The following is an 18,319-nucleotide window of genomic DNA, read 5'->3' as shown; positions in this document are numbered from 1 at the left end:
AACAACAGCCATCTTCTTTCTCTTTTCCTGCTGGCCCTGCACCAGAACTTAGGGACTTCTTTATGCCCAAGGCCTGCCCTTCTTGCTTGGACTCTGCTGGTGATCTCTTTTTGCTGTAGCCTGCTTATTGCCTGGTCAACCTCAGTATGGGCTTTCCATTTGTAGCCACAAAGGATATGAAAGTTGTAGTGCTTGTCAGTGAGTTCTGTCGTATAAAGTCAACAAGAAGGGGCATCTTCACAACGCCGACAGTGGAGATGGTGCCATCCCTTCTAACTCTAACCACTTCTAACCCTTTCTGAGAAAGAGGCTTCAGGCAATGGCAGGTTTGATATTAATCCTTGCCCAGGACACAAGCTTGATTCATTTCTTCAGTAGCTTTGATGTACATGGAGGAAGTTGGTAGAAGGCTGATGATTCGTCTATGTAGCCTCTTGGGCTACATATCCTTTCTCTTTATCTAGAGCCAAAAGCTTCCCTTCTCAGCTTTCTCATGCAGATCTTTAAGGGCCTTCCAATAGCTTGCGGCAGACACTCCCAGATCTTTCATGAGGTGGACAGCTGATGTCCCCACGAAGCCACAGCATTCCAACTCTATGGGGTAAATGGTGATTCTCCATTCCACCTCCATGCACTCTTTCAGCCTTATCTTCTCTCATGCAGTCTCCAACCCTGCCTCTCAATGAATGGTTAACCCAACAAGTAGTAACACCTCGGAGCTGCGGGACCACATCACAATGTTATGCCAAGATAAGAAAAATACCTCAAGCAGCAAAAATGTGTGCTACAGAAAAGCATGAGGTAAAAGAGAAAATACACGGATGGCAAAACAGAAAATTGCTAAACAGTTTTTTCTTTATTAATGAAATAAACTGCATGTCAGCTTGGCAGAATAATGGTTTTATTAAATAAAAATCTAAGAATGGCCTTTTTGTATTTAACAGGCTAGTAACACGATAGTATTATGAGGTGTAGTTCTTTTATTTGGATAAGTGTCAAGTCTGTTTTGCATGCCTGTCACTTCCACTGATCCTCTTGAGACCAAACAGAGGGCAAAAAAGAAACCACATACTGTAAGCTCTTGTGTCTTCTGCAAAACACAAACAACAGATTTGTACCACAAGAATTTTCAGAATTACTCTTTATTCTCCTCTATTTTATATGTCAGGGATTATCTAAGATCCTGCATACCTATAAAATAACTGATGACCAGGAAGAAGTTGTGTGTTTTCAGATGAGGTCTGTGACATTGATTTCAACAGTGCTTTGATTGACAGCTCTATATGTAATGCCTGCACTGCTGGCGGTTTTAAAGAGACCAAATTACAGCATCATGCTGAGAAAGCGCAAGGTGTGAATCTAATCGAGCGTTGCTTTCTGTCCAAGCACTTCTGTAAAAGATTGATTCACCTTGAGCACATTTTTATAATTAAGCTGAGTCAAGTTTCCTGTTTAAAGAATAAAAATTATGTCATCATTTCATAGTACATGCCTGAAATTGCTTAAATGCTTAAAAACCATGACTTATTACAATGCTGTAAAAACAGCAGTCACATTGTGTGATGCTTTAATTCCAAAGATATAGAATTCAGGAAAGAGGATCATTCAGAAAAAGAAAACTTCTGTTTACAAAGTGATCTGTGAGATGAAGGTCTGCTTAAAATAGGAAGTAAAATGGGTGATCTCCTTTTGGGTGCTCTTGTAATATTGACAAAACTGGAGTCTGATATTTTGACATCTTGCTTCATTTAGTTGGGTCAAAGGCACACCAATGTAAATGCGCTCTTGCTGTCTTTAAGTGGAGTCGGGAAAGTCGTAATTTAGAGTTCAAAGCATGTGAATGATCAAACAAAGTCGTATTTACAAGTTTACATCTTGGGATTAAAGATGACACACGAGTGACGAGTGAGCCATGATATTCTACTGGGCGTGACAATTTCCAACATGATGAAAAGCAAGTCTGTTGTCAATGGTAATGAATGATTTTGCAATGTTATTTCAGTTCTACATTTCAATCATTTTAAAATAGCTCTCTGTCAAACTCTCAGAGTCATCTCTCTCAGCTCAGCTTGTATAGACCATACTTCAATCATGGAATCTTTACACTTTAAACGGTTCACTTCTTGGTGCAAAGAGCACCTGTGAGAACCAGATAACTGCCATGTTGTTACAGTGCTGAAGTTTCTGCAGGAGCGATTCTTTACTGGGACAATCTCATTCCGTCCTAAATGTCTATGTGGTGGACATATCTCCCCCTTTGGCTGGTCAATGATTTGGGAGAGACAGGCTGGTAACTTGCATCCTCTGTGGCGCTAAATTAAAGTGTATTCAAATTCTTAAATAGTAAGTCAAAGTGACTCACACCAGTCTGAAAAAAAACTAAAAATTGTAGCGAGGTAAAACCTTTTTACAGTGTGATTAGTAAACTACTTAGTGGTGCTTGCATTATTACATTTATTTAAACCAAATTTCAAAGTTTGTAGAAACATGAAGGTTACAACATTTGAGGAGGGTGGTAGGCTCTGTAAGAACATACATCACTTTGGGGTGTACATTGTACCCCTGGGGTGTAAGAGGCACCCAAAATTTCCCATTGACTTATAATTAAGCAGGGAACACGCCCATTTAAGGGAATAAAAACGTTATAGATGGGATATCTTCGCATTACAGTGTCGTAGGGACAAGGGGGTGGGCTCATTTTACTCAGGCATCCAATAAGTCTCTCAGGATCATCCCAGAGCTATTAAGCCACGCACCTAGCAACCATTTTGGGCACCCTAGCAACCTATCTCATAGACTACCAATATAAAATGCCCGGATAGATATCTTTGCAGCACAGTGTCATAGAGACATGGGAGTGAGCTCATTTTACTCAGGCATTCAATCAGTCTCTTAGGATCCTTACAGAGGTATTAAACCACGCCCCTAGCAACAAAATATGAGCACCCTAGCGACACAAAATTCAAAGTTATATCTTCAAATCTGAATGTCATGGCAACATGGGGGTTGGTTTATATATTTCATGCTGGCAATGGACCTTTATCATAGCCTATGAAGCATCATATTGGCCACTCCCTAGCAACCAAATACAGTACCCTAGCAACGAGATAGTAATGAGACAAAGCCTTATATTGCCACATCAGAGCATCGTAGAGATACGGGGGTTGGACCGATTTACTCGTGAATCGGAGTATAATCACTAGTGGATGCAATTTTTTCCATAGCAACCAAATACAGTACCCTAGCAACGCAATAAACAAAGCCTTTTATCTCTGCATCAGAACATCGTGGAGACACAGGGGTTGGACTGTTACTTGTGACTTGGAGTATATTCATTCTTGGATGATATTGTCCCCGGAATTTTCCCACGGCAAGCACCACTTCACATTTTCTTCAGAAACCTAGTTATTTTTGTAATTCCATTGGGTTTCACTGTGATGCAGAAATTACACACTTCAGCTACAAATGTTCTAGATTTATGAGAGAAATTAAAAGAAAACTGTGTTGACTATGTTCCTTGTAAATATCCAAAAAATGACATCTCTCTAAGAAAATTAGAAAAAGCAATTAGAAGCACAAGTTAATGAGAGAGAGAGAGAGAGAGAGAGAGAGAGAGAGAGAGAAGAAAACCTTTCACCCATCGGCGGATGAACAATTCACATCATCAGAAAACACAACTACTAAACACAATCCATCTACAAACATACAGGAGCATTCCTTCTTCAAGAACCTTTTCTTTAATTGTAATGTCTTTAGGTGTTTTTGTTTTAAAGTTGTCATGTCTGTTTATGTTTGTTTGTTTTGTCAACAAACTGGATGTGGTGTGTAGGTGTTGTCATATAGGTGTTGTTGTCTTATAAAGTGTTATATGGAGGAGTTTTGTGGACTATATTAGAATTTAATGACATTGCAGTAAAAAAAAAAAATTTTCACGATGGCTTGAACGATTTTTTTATGATGCCCAAAGGTCACATCAGCAGGACTTTATTGCAATAAACTGATCATACTCTGTTGGATTGCAGATGTCCGTAGTCCCACAGTGTCCACCACACCTCCTCACATCATGGTCAGACCTTTAAATTATTATTTTGGGAGGGCAATAAAGGAGGGTAAGTGCACCCATGATGCCAGTAGCAGTGAGGGGAGCTGGGAGCGCTGAGGTCCAGAGGAAGAGCTCGGCCGCCGCTGCAGCTTTACCTGAGGTGATGAAGGATTTTAAATCATGTGGTCCTGTCTATGGTCAGTGTAGTCTTTTCATGTCACTTTTTTGCTGTCAGTGAGTTTTACATTTATCAAGTCAAGTCTTTATGTTTGATTTTGTGTTATTGTGATATTCTGTATTTCTTGTTTCACATATAACGGTTATATAATGGCAATATTGTAATCACAATAATGTCAATAAGGTACATTAACCTGAAAAACAGAGAGAGAGAGAGAGAGAGAGAGAGAGAGAGACTTTGACCTTGACTGTATCTCTCAGACACAGCAGAATTGCACTGCAGGAAAACACACATACTGTACTGTAATGTTCACTGCATTAACATTCACTGCATGACTTTCTTATCAAATGTATGCTCCCATACAGCACAACTATTATTTTAGGAGAGGTGTTTTTAATCTTCTGCACTGTTTGACATTTTTGTTTATACTTGGAGAACAGTACAAATAAGCTAAGCAGGGTTTATCGATCTGTTTATATTTGCCAATTTTATGTGACCATAAGCCAATATCCAATTTTGTTTCTTCTCATGTGCTTATTAAAAAATCGGATGACACCCTTGTTCAACCATAATACAATATTTTGGCTTTCATTGTTTGTTTTTGTTTTTTTTATATTGAGTTTTGGATTTTCAATAAAGGTTTTCACTATTTCAGCAATTGTTTTCTCATTTTTTGACTCATTATAGTTTCTGTTTGGTCTCAAAGGAGTGAAGAAATGATGTATTATAATTATATCAATATTATATTAACTGGCAGCCATGCACTTTCTAGATATTTGTATTGATATAACCCATTATATAAAACACATCTCAGTCAAACTGTTACCTGATGAGCACGCTTTAAACCTCTAAAATGGCCATCATGTGAAAAACATTGCAACACATAAACACTGTCCACTTACAGAGACTTGACGGATGTGCTCATGAGCATACAACCTTCCTGACACCTTATTTTCAACAAAATATTGAAGCAACATTGTATGCATTCATCACAATAAAGCAATATTGAGGCAAATATTTGCATGTGTTGGATATCCAATAGGAAAATTCAACTGCAGTAGCCACCGTTCAACCTGAAGAGGGCAGCACTCAGACGTTTTTACACCATATATTGTAGTATTGAAACACTTTATATCCAAATGTCAAAAAACTTACTAAAATCAATGAACAGCACTAATAAAGCATCATTCTTACAGATCATTAACTAAAAAAAGTTGGTTTAGGGTTTAGTTACTCTTTAAACACAATAAAACACTCACCAGAAGTTCACCAGGAAAGGATGTTCAAGGTTCTGCATAATCTGAAGCTCTTTGAAAACATTGCGCACTTCGTTGCGCTCTATACACTTCAGTTTGTTCATATACTTCATGGCATACATCTTCTTTGTATCCTTCTTCTGAACAATGCATACCTGTAAAACATCAACAAAAAAAATCTTACTCATCAAATATTGTAACAAATATTATAAAAGAGCTCAAAAAAGTTAAGTTGCCGAGCTAAAATCACATTAATGGACATAACTAATGTGTTTTCTTAACTGCAAAAAAGTTAAATAACTAAATTTATAAAGGTTACATATTTAAAAAGTTTAAAAATATTCTGTTTATATTGTTCACAAACTCAAACAGAACTGATTTACTGTAACTGTATTGGCATCACTTCCCATTTTTTTCTTGTTTTTGACCTGCAAAGCTGCTTTGACAAAATGTCCGGTATGTTATCAAATCAGTGTATAAAGATGAGCTACATTAGCCATCACGCTGATGGATCTAGAACAGTGGTTCTCAAAGTGTGGTATGTGAAGTGGTACGCAGGGGAATCACTAAATTAAATGAAAATTTGTGAGTTCGCCTGCCCATTCAGTCTTAATAGAAAACCCCACCGCTTTTCAATATTTTACTATGTTCTTCCCTCAACTTAGACAAATTAATACATCCCACTTTTTTTTCAATGCGTGCACTTTCAATCTTTGTACAGCGTCTTGTGAATGTGTTAGCATTTAGCCTAGCCCCATTCATTCCTTAGGATCCAAACAGGAATTCATTTAGAAACCACCAAACACTTCCATGTTTTCCCTATTTAAAGACTGTTACATGAGTAGTTACACGAGTAAGTATGGTGGCACAAAACTTTTCTTTGGAGCCACAGGAATTAATGGGGCTAGACTAAATGCTAACACATTTAAGAAGCGCTGTACAAAGATTAAAATTTCATGCATTGAAAAAAGATAGGTATGTATTCATTCATCGAAGTTGAGGTAAGAACACAGTAAAATATAAAAAAAACTGCTGTATATCACAACATTAGACTTTTTTCATAAACTCTTAATGACATTTTTTTTAAATCAATGTTTGAAAATGAATGGCAAACAACAAGCGATGCTCTGCACTGCTCAAAACTTGTATCTCATATTATTAACATGTACTGACTGTCAGGATCCTGTCGTCATGTATGTGGTGTGCCTCGTGCTCTCCTGTCTCTAGTCTTGACCCCGCCCTCTTTTTCCTTGTTAATTATTCATTATTAGTTAAACCCCTTCACCTGTGTGTCCTCGTTCTCTTGTTTAGTTCTCCCCTATTTGATGCCATTGTGTCTGCTGTCTTGTGCAAGATCATTGTGCATCTTTTGATGCCATTGTGTGTTCTTGTCTTGCCTTGCCTCATCCTGCCCTGCTTAGTGTCATGTTATGTTATATTATTTGGATTATTGCCTTTATTTGCCCCCTCGAGAGTATTTTCTGTTATCAAATAAGTATTCTTGTTACAAGCTGTCAGCAACTGGGTGCTTTCCACGCCGCAAATGACATTAACACACACTTACACCCCAAAAGAAATGTAAAATTATGAAAAGGAAAATAGGGGCTCTTTAAATGCAACATAAAGGTTTGTTGACTTTCAATAGAGTTTATCTGATATGGTACAGTATGAATTAATCAGATTTCAGTAGGCTGGGAAATTCAATCTAGAATCTGTTAATCGAATTTAGTGTTCATCAACAGTACCATCAAAAAAGGTCACTGAGGATTTATTTAAAATGAAAGCTCAGGATTTTAAAGTCAAAGTAAATATGTTTCTAATAGTCAGGGTTCTGTGTTTTCTTTTTTATAGATGTTTGGTAGTCCTTGTTTATGGACTTTGTAGTTGTCTTATGCGTCATGTTCTCGTTGGTTTATTGACTTTTAGTTCTTGTGTGTGTGTATATACAGTATATAGCCCTCATCTTTCCATTGTCTCTGGTTTAGCGTCTTTGTCTATGCGTATCTGCATTGTGGTTTCATGTTTGTAATAGTCTGTGTTTATTTGTGAATAAACTGCACATCTTGTCTTGCAGTGGACTATTATTGACACTGCAACTTACCTTCCCAAAACTGCCTTTACCAATGGCCCTCAGAATCTGAAAGTGCTCGAAGTTAACTGTGGAAAGAAAACCTACATTGTCAGCATAGTACAATGTACAAAATAATAAAGCAATCTTACTTGTAGTAAAATCATTTTAAAGCACATAGTTGAGTGCATTGTTGCTTTTATACAATGTTGACAACAGCAAAATGATGAAAGATTTCTGGGCCATTGCTAGGGTGTTGCTTGGATCTGGATCATAGGGTTCTTAATGATTTCTAGGTCAATGCAAGATGATATTATGGCTGTTAAGTTTTCTGAGTGGTTTTTGGGTTTTTGAGGATGTTGATAGATGGAATCCTAACCTCAGTTTGTACAATGTCTGTCAGGGAATAAATGAATGAAGACCCATGGGCAAAGGCAGATAAACCGACTGTTCAAAGGACAACAAAGGCAGCGTGCCACTCTCCAGCCATACTTGGGGGGTGCAGAACTGAAAAAACTTATGAGAAAAAGCATATTAACGAAGGCAGGAAGAAAGTGGATAGTGTCCAGGCAACAGGTAGGCAGACTTGCACATTCCCAATCAGCAGGCTCTCACAGTGACTAGAGATGACTGTACTAGCTTTAGACCTTGACTGTGCCTTTGATCTGAACTGTGACTACGACAATGACTACGCCTACTTGCAGACAAAATAGTAGCAGACTATCAGCTTACTAACAGACCAGAACCATCAATACTCTGGCGAAAGGGTAATGAAAATCAAAGGAAAAAATAGGGAGGATAATCAGAAGAAAGAGAGAACAGGTGACAAGAAGTGCTGACAAAAATGATCAACAGCTGCACTAGGATATACGTAGAAAAGAAAGCGCGAGACAAGAAAGAGAAAGTCAAACCCAGCTCATGACAGTACCCCCCCCCCCCCCAATAACCGAGGAAGTCCTCTAAGAGCGAGCGGTCCAGATTGTCCCGAGACTGGATCCAGCTTGTCTCTTTAGGACCATACCCTTCCCAATTTACCAGGTGTTGAAAACACCATCCACCCAGGCAGACGTCCAGCAAACTTTTAACAGTATAGACAGGGGAGCCTTCAACAAGAACAGGAGAGAGGGTGGGACCAGAGGGAAGATGAATACATGAGACATGAAAATTCATTAAATGCATTGCAAATAACTAGGTAATCTGAGACACACTGCCACATGGCTAAGAACCTTGACAATAGAAAAAGGACCTATAAATCGGGGGTTCAACTTTCGAGAACTTTCACTTTATGACCACAAACTTATCAAGGAGCTTAAATGCCTGGACTGAGAGAATGGAAGCTGCAGAGTCATGAGAAGAAAACAGTGGCGGCTGATAACCCAAACATTATTAAAACAACGATAATCCAGGAAAAATTCTGTAGCGAGTTATAAGCATACTTGGCCTATCCTGGCTGTTTGAACAATGTAGAGAGATTTTGGAAGACAGAGTGTGAAACATACGACAGAGAATCCGATTGACACTTTCGACTAGACTGTTAGTCTCCAGATGGGAACCCTGATGACAGACTGGTGGTAGCACCAATCTACCGGCAGAATTCTTTTGAAAACTGAGAGGTGAAATGTCCAAGGGAAGCCCTTGGATTTTACAAACATGGTCAAAGATGGTCCGTGCAGTCTCCTTAGCAGAATGGAGCTTGGGAAGGGGAATAAAATGGGCTGCTTTAGAAAAGCCATCGATGACTGTAAGTATCACAGAATTGCCGAGGGAGACCCTTAACGAAATCCACGGTGATATGCAACCACGGGCGAGACGGAATAGGGAGAGGTCGAAGAATACCTGTGGGGGGTTTTGTAAGATGTGGTCTGGGCGAAGACAGGAAAAGAAGCCACAAATAGCGGAATATCACGAGTAAGGGTGTCACGATTTCGATTTTAAATCGAAATCGATCGAAATTAAGTCACAGCTCCGAACTTCGAAATAAAAAATGGGATCGTCGATGCTGCCACGCCCCCATTTCACGTCTGGTCGGCTTGGCAAGCGAGGAAAAAAAACTCTCAGAGATGCCTTTAAAAACATCTGTCCAGCAGAAAGCGATCATATTTTAAACACGAGGGATGTAAGTTATTGCTACAACTCCTTGAAATGCATATCATAAACAGGATTACGTGATCTGACTTTGGACAGAGCGCAGCTCTCTGCACGTGCGCGATAGTGAGGGAGGCGCAAAGATGCAGCGGGTTATATTTTAAACAAAAGGATAGTTTGCCTCAGCTTGCATGAAACGCATAAAACTGAACAAATACATAAGGATTACTACTTTAGTTTATGTTCAGACTTCGGACAGATGCGAGAGCGCATGCACACGTGAGACAGAGAGAAGCGCAGCTGCTTATGATGCTGGATTTATTTCAGATGCTATGAGTCCAAGACACGCGCATTAAGTCCATGTGCATTAAGTCCATGTTAGAGATACGCGGATGGACTATTATTTCATCCGCAACCGCATAACAAAACTCATCATCCGTCCACCATCCATCCGCACCAACGTTTCTGACCAGTTTTCAAAACCGCACCCGCCCGCCATCCGCTGACTGGGCGATGCAAGGCCCTGCTGATGACAGCCGCGAGACTAGAAAGCTCTAGAATATCAGCAGTGAACTCCGTCTCCGATCGGCGCACAGGGACAAAAATAAATAAATAAATAGCCTAAATTAAACGCACAAATTACATAGCCTGCACTCCTGATTTACCACTTTGTAAAACTTATTCCAGGCAACCCTTTTCTGACATTCTATTTCCTTTGTTTTTAATTCTCATTTTTTGAGTTTGCCACGTTCCTCCTTCGCTGGCGTTGATAAGAGCTGTGTCAAAATGCATCCTCAACGAATGGATCCTTAACAGCCGAGGATATCCCAAACAATTAAAAGCTTTATTAAATAAAAGTGTGTATTTATTAGAAAACTTTTTCTTGTCACTGTTTTAGTAAGTTATGTTTTGTGTTAATATTATTCTGTTTATGTTGCGTATATTTCTAGGTTGATTATTTGATATGCTGTTGAATAGATTAATCTACATCAATGTGTCATATTTTATAAAATAAATTAATATTTTTCTGATTACATATTTATTTTAATAAGTCAGAAATGTCTCCGCTGTTTTCTGCTGACAGGCGCGGTGGGCGCTACTGGGGGCGTGTGCAGCAGGTGACGCAAATTGTGGGTCCTCAGAAGGCTAGACCGTCTCATTTCAGTTCTCTTCTTGAACTTCTGTGGCTGCCACTATGAAAGGCAGAGAGGTCGCATGCTTAGAAGGACACAGCTAATAACAAGCAGTCGACCGAATTTAATAAAAAAAAAAAAAAATTGTCACGTCATCCGCCCGATCTGTGTGTGCAAGAAGCAATCCTCTCTCTACAAGCTCTCGCGTTAAGTGAAGCCCACAAACCCCCAAGCGAGTTGTGCAATGTGCATGTTAATGTTAAAGTATTATAATAATAATAATAATAAATAATGGCATATAATTTTTGTCTAAATTATATGCCATATAAAAAATATGTAAAAATCGAGAATCGGATCGAATCGTGTCCTTAGAATCGAAAATGTAATCGAATCGAGGATTTGGAGAATCGTGACACCCCTAATCACGAGACATGGCTGGCCACCAAAAGCATTGACAAACGGTAGCTAAGTTGCCCCTCACACGTCACACCAGGATAGGCAACGAACCAGGAGGAGTGACTCCAGTGGAGAACAGAAGGGCATACGGACTTAGAGACAAATAGTTTTTGTGCAGGGCATTCCTGAGGAAATGTGATGTAAATGAAAGCCTTTCTTAACAGCTGCTTGACTCCTCAGTCCTGACCACACAACTTTTAGGCAATATATTCTCTGTGGTCAAACTGTCCTCTGATGAAACAAACAGGTGAGAAAGTGCATCAGGCTTAACGTTCGTGGAGCCCAGTGTGTAAGAGATGGTAAAGTTGAACCGTCAGAAGAAGATACCCCAGGGTCTAGAATTTTATCTCTTGGCTGAACGAATATATTCAAGATTTCTATGAATATATTTTATTTCTATAGCCCCCTCTAGCTAATGACACCACTCTCCACCACTCAACTTTTAAAAAGAACCAAAGGTTTTAATACAAAAATATCAATTTCAATACAAATAAAAACATCAATCATAAACTGGTCTTCTTCCTCCACTTAGTTTTTCAGTCGACAAATTCTGCCATCTAAATAGGGAATTGACATGGCGTGAGCGCAACTGGCTTTTAAAGGGGATGAGAGATGAGAATCTCATTGGTTTATTGCACGTTACACCCAAATTACACCCATTACTCATTACGAGAATAGGAACAATCCTTTCAGACTGTGTGCTAGGCGTCATTAAATTAGCAAAGGTGTATTCGAACATGCCCGTCCGAACATCAACGTGCACCTGGAGATATATATTGTATATGTAAAGATAAATGTACTGCATATATAGTTCTTCAAATTTTAGTCTAATGTTAAAGTTGTTTTACACTTTCAAACCATTTAGGATTATAATTTCAAATGGCACTATCAAATTAACAAACAATCAGCATCAATACAGGGAGCAGAAATTATCGGTTGTCCTATCCGACATTTTTGGGGTGGGGCAATTAAAAATACTTATAAAAAAGCAATTTTGTTAATTAATGCAACCATAATGTAATGCAAAATAAAATAAAGTGACATAACCCATTTGTCAAATAACATGTATGCAGGATGATGAGGGAGACAAGGAGTTTAGTAAAATGTATTATCTTTAAGAACACAATAAGGAATATAAACAGATGGGTAGCAGTGACTGGTGACAACAATGGTGAACCAATTAAGATCAGACAAGGAATAGAACAAAGGCAGAAGTATAAATAAAAAGTCGACTAATGAGGACTAAACGAGACACAGTTGAGGACGATAAGGAACAAAGGAGGAGGTAATTACCAGGATAATGACTATGATGATAAATGAAATGGAAAACATGAGGAACAGACTAACAAACAAAGGTATGACTATGACACCATCAAGCATTTTTGCATTTGTCTAATAGTCGTCCAAACACAAGCCAGACGTCTAGGCTAAATTTGGTCTGTCAGTGAAAATTGAATAGATGTCTAACCATAAGCAAAAAATAAATGTAATAAAATAAAAAAAAAAAAAAGCGCAAACACCTTGTAATTACTGTTGACTTTGCTTACATGATGGGCTATCATACATCTTCTCAAGTTATTTTGTCAAAAACAACCAAATTCAAGTTTATTTTGTCTAGAAGTGGGTTACTCATAAACGGACTATATCTATAGTTAACCGAAATGGCGGAAACATGTTGAGTATTTATGATCAGAAATCCTGTTGTGAGGGGGAAACCTCGAGGACAAACGCACACTGTAGATTGTCACATGAAACAAAACAATATCCAATCAGAAAGCGAGCTGATGAAAGATGAAACCATAACAACCACAGTCATGGCACAGTGAGATAGACATCAGAGATGTAAAAATCAGTGCACAGTGTTAATGGCATTTATTATTGCACGTTGTCCATCGTGTTTGTTTACTGTCACGTTTAAGTCACGTTTCATCACGAGAGACATCGCCTGATTTCCATGAGATTTCTTTTGTTCTCCGTCGAGTCTCGCATTGTTTGTACCGGAAATTTAACTATGTATTATGTGCTGCGATTACCACATAGCGGCAATCCACACACTTTAGGAACAAAACTGGTAAATTGTAGATTTTTTCATCGTGTTTGTGGTCTCTCACATTTTGAAAATCTGATAAGGCCCTAGCTTTAGAGAACACTGTGTTCCAGAAGGGTCATATTCATGTCCTAAATAGTAAATGTCCAATCTTTAAGTGACATTTTATCACAGTGTGAGCAACCACAGGGCTATAATCAATCCAGATATTGACTAAACATCTGAAACTTCTCTTCCTCAACTTTCATAAGAAGCCACACACTTGTAGGGATCTCAGAAGTGGTAATTAGCCTGGTTCTGGTTCAGGTTCTGCACAGATATTTGATGGTTGTTTGCACTGCAGTTTACAAAATTCACAGGTACTGTATGGGTTCACTTAATTTGTAGAATGCTTACTGGCACGTATTAACAGTAATGAGTGACTATAGGCTACTGTAGACCTGGGCAATAAGCAATAGCAACAAAACCATCTGAAAATCAACATTAGTTGAACTTCTGATGCATAAAGCATTGTAAACACTTTGGATGTTCAGGATACATGTCACGTTTTTAACGGTCCACCTGGAACAAAGCTGAACTGTGATTGGTTGCTTTACATGTCAGTCAGATAGACCTTAAAGGGGTCATATTATGAGATTTGTTTAAGATGTAAAATAAATCTTTGGTGTCCCTAGAGTGTGTATTTAAAGTTTAAGCGCATAATACTCCACAGATATTTCATTATAGCATGTTAAAATTACTGATTTCTGGGCCTGAGCAAAAGTGTTGACATTTTTGGGTGTGTCCTTTAAAATGCAAATGAGCGGATGAAATGCAAACACTGATCACAATTGTTGGTGGTTTGTTGTAATTGAAACTCAATTGTGCTGTCAAGTACTTTTTTTTCTCTCTCTCTCTGCTCTAAATGGCAGTGCCGTGGTTGGATAGTGCAGATAAAGGGGGCGGTATTATTGTAATTCGCCTTGATACCTACCTCACAAAACAGGCAAAATCTGAACGACCTAATTATTCACATGCTTGCAGAAAATGGCTTACCCAAACAAAGTTACTAGGTTGATCTTTTCACATTTTCTAGGTTGATAGAAGCACTGGGGACCCAATTATAGCACTTATGGAACATGGAAAAAGTCAGATTTTCACGCTATGACCCCTTTAAGCTGTAAGTCTGCATGTGCAAGCAACACTCATACTGATAATCATTATCTGCTGTGATCTACCATCTACAATATTGCCCTACAAAGGCAAAAGACCTTAACTCGCTATAGTGTAGAACTCAGAAAAATTACTTTAAAGTTTAGACTTTTTAGTGACTTTAGTTGTCAATTATTTTCTTCTTGGTTTTTATTTTCTTGAAAAAACAAAAAAATGGACTCAAGATACTTATCCACATGATAAAGGAGGTCTTGAATGTCCTAAAAATATCAATAATTAATTTTCGACCAAAAACGAAGTTAGGGCAGAATAGTGGTTTGCTTTGGAGAAATTATTCTCTTACAATAAAAGTAATAGTGAAAATTAAAGTCACGTCTGGAGGAAACATTGGTTGTGCTGTCAGCAAATGAAACTTTTATGACTGTACATGGCACATTGCGATCAGTTACCAGACATGTAAGGACCAATGGGCTTCTATTTTAAAGCTTAGTAAACTTTTTAGTTTTAAGTTTTTATTGTTTTACCCCAATTGCATTTTGTAGCAGCATCGGTTGTGTTACACAGATACATTATGAAGAAGAGTAAATAAACACAGTATTTTCAGTCTTGCACAAACTGTTCCTTCATGACTTCTATACCATATCAATTACACAATGCAATTTTTAAACAGAAAGTCTTCAATAGTGCAGAAGATATAAACCAAGGAAAAAAGATATATGCTCAATAGACCTAACCAATAACATGCACTCATCCCGTTAATCAAATATACTTAAACACTCATCACTATCAACTGAAATGTTATGACAAGCGCTGCATAAAAATCTACTTTAGTGTTTTATAGGTTTGGAATGACATCACAAGTAAATTATTATTATGATAGTTATTTGCTCATGACATGATAGCTGTTTAATTTATTTGTGATGTAATTATATATTGAATGCTTACCCTCTGCTGTGTTATCATTGGCTGATGTCCTAGTGGACTGTCCTAGTCCCATCGTGTCACAAGAGGCGAATGTCTTCAGTTTAAAAACACAACCATCCCTAAATGAGGATCTAAACCTCATGAGTAGATGGACCTGAGACAGAACAGATGACACAAGCTGACTGAACTGATAATGTAAGCACAACTGATAATGAAGTATTGAAGGCTACTGTTATGTAAACCCACGTTACTGTCAAACATATCATTCAAAGCTGTCCTAAAATAATGATTTTGGCTTCAAACTAAAACTTTACCATCATCATTTAAAGTCAATAAAACCACACTGGTATACATTAAAACAAAGGGTCAAATAAACGAACCGAGGTGAACTATTCTATGTGACAACATGCCCCACATACTGTCAATGCATCTGTATCTTAATGGTAAGAGATCTGTAAAAAGGATACATTTTTAGGTTTTTTTTGTTTGTTTGCTGTATTGTAGATAAAGTTTGTATAAACTTAAAGTATGTGTCCGTGCAGTAAACCCAATTTATTGAGACAACTAGCATCAATGTCTAGGAAACAGTATATCTAGGCTAACATAGAAACATTTACAAAAGCAACAAGAATTTGTAATGCATAATTATTAAGTAATATGTTATTCTCTCATATTATTCTGTATCTGCAGTTAAATGTGACCAACATACATAAACTCGAGTCAGTGTGACTACACATAATAACTGTCTGTAAACATACATAAACACACAGACACAGACACAGACAGACCTGTAGCTGAAGATCACACAGTGTTTATAGCGCTATATACACACAAACATACACTTACCGTATTACATCACCGTATCATTCAAAGCTCCGCTGATAAAGCCATAACTGATCCTAGATCAGACGCAGTTTAAATGAGAATGTTGGGACAAATACATGAAGACTATCCCGCACAACTTCTGCACCGCAATGCCGAGAGAGAGAGAGAGAGAGAGCGAGAGAGAGAGAGAGAGAGAGAGAATCAATGACGCGCACGCAGCCGCGCGCACACACGCGTACACATGCAGCATCCTGATATAACCTCCTGTCATCGCATATCTCACCTGTCTGATCACAGATCAGTCATATCAGTATAGCTGTGCTTTTAATTTTGTTGTGCTCATCAAAACTAGTGTTATAAACAACATTCAGGAAGGCATTTTCTTTTCATGTGACATCAAAATCATACAAAAAGAGAGACCTCACAGACGAATAATGTCTGTCTGTGTCAGGACACCTCACACTGTATGCTGAGGTTACATAAATGAAAATATATTTTACTTCACATTAAACAAACTTGTATGAGTTCAATATGAATAGAAACTGAATGTGTTGGAGGCTGACATGTGCAACCATTTCAACCCTCATCAGTCATTATTGTTAAGGATGTGATGACATGAAGGTCATAGTGAGGACTTTAATATACGTATTTTATCATTCTTCCTGATATCGACACATTAGGCTATAATGAATTTGCTGTGGGTCATTGGTCTTTGTGAGTGTTTAGTAAGTAAATGTGATAGGATCTCTCACATTCAAGCCAAATCACCATTACACTCTTGGCACAGCAGAGTACTTTACAAGATTAGATGCCTCGTGCATACACAGCTCTTTTAATAGCTTAACTAGCATTTATAAGTGGACAAGACAAGACTTTTGACTAAATAGACTAACACAGCACATATAGGTTAATTTTTATATTAGATCTGTTTTATAATCAGAAGCTAAACTGTTATTTTGTTCTTAGCACAGAAGGTCAAACTCGGTTTAAAAGCAATAAAGTGCTGCAAAGTTATGCTGCCCTCTGGTGCTAAACACTGAATGATTTCAATCACCTGCACAGTTTGTCCATAGATCAAATTCTGCCTATTTCTCTGTCTATCTGTTAGGTTTAATGTCCTGACTCCTGACAAATATATCCAGATTGTATATGGTCTTCAAGACATTTATTTCACTTGCTGTAGCAGTTTGTATTTTCTGTACTGCACTCACGTATCAAACGTATCAAAATGTAACTGCATGTGACCACATGAAACTAAACATACAGTAAAGACAAGCAGATACGTAACATTTATGAAGCTCATTATTTTCTTTAAAACAGATGTTGTGTTAACTTATTCAACTATTAAAAAAATATTAAATGATGATAAATAGCACTATATAAGCTCAGATTACTGTTCTGGTCAAATCTACATTCATTTTATAGTAAATATATGCTGGTGTATTTCAGCGTGAATACAGTTAGTCTTGGTTTAAGTATTTGAGATCTCCAGAAGTTGAGGTTATTCTACGAAATGAGTGCACAACATTTGATGAGATGCATAAGGCATAAAAAAATGTCCTAAAGGGTTTTTTTTAAGCTGAATGTTATTAATTCAAGGGTTCTTGTTAACATATGATACTCACACTCGCACTCACTCTTTCTCTTACACACACACACACACATACACACACACACACGCACACACACACACACACACACACACACACACACACACACACACACACACACACACACACACACACACACACACACACACACACATTCTGGTTTCCATGTTTTGTGGGGACATTCCATAGACGTAATGCATTTTATACTGTACAAACTATATATCCTATTCCCTTACCCTAAGACAAACCCTAACCCCAACCATCACAGAAAACTTTTTGCTACTTCAGATTTTCAAGGAACATCATTCTGTTTGATTTATAAGCTTCACTCTTAGAAAAGATGTGTTCATTTTTTACACAGCTTTTGTGTTAAGCTTTTAACACATTATGTGTAATTTTAGCACATTATGTGTCATTTTGTGTTGATTTTGTGTTAAAAGTAACACAAAATGTGTTGTTTCAATAATAACACAGAGATGTGTGGATTTTGGGACAACGCATTTAGTGTGTTGTCCCAGAATCAACACTAATGTGTTGTTTTTT

The 18,319-nt window shown here is 37.8% G+C and overlaps 1 protein-coding gene across 2 annotated transcripts in view; it reads right to left on the bottom strand.

The window, feature by feature from the left end:
- stk32a (serine/threonine kinase 32A) overlaps positions 1-16,687 on the bottom strand; it is a 60,702-nt gene extending 44,015 nt beyond the window's left edge. Inside the window, exons 1-4 of one of the 2 annotated variants that reach the window (XR_008637772.2) lie at positions 16,188-16,687; positions 15,363-15,495; positions 7,578-7,633; positions 5,480-5,631 (exon numbers count right to left, since the gene is read on the bottom strand). Coding sequence is in view for 1 of the 2 variants with exons in the window: in XM_055179870.2 (XP_055035845.1) it covers positions 5,480-5,631; positions 7,578-7,633; positions 15,363-15,483 (329 nt within the window). In the remaining variant the exon portion in view is untranslated. The remainder of the gene's footprint in view (positions 1-5,479; positions 5,632-7,577; positions 7,634-15,362; positions 15,496-16,187) is intronic. The other variant, XM_055179870.2, reaches the window with a different exon arrangement.
- Between the last annotated feature and the right edge of the window lie 1,632 nt (positions 16,688-18,319).

Source organism: Misgurnus anguillicaudatus, chromosome 9 (assembly GCF_027580225.2).
Source record: "Misgurnus anguillicaudatus chromosome 9, ASM2758022v2, whole genome shotgun sequence".
Classification (NCBI taxonomy): domain Eukaryota; kingdom Metazoa; phylum Chordata; class Actinopteri; order Cypriniformes; family Cobitidae; genus Misgurnus; species Misgurnus anguillicaudatus.
Note: the sequence above shows the minus strand (reverse complement) of the source record. Positions and strands in the feature narration are given on the sequence as shown.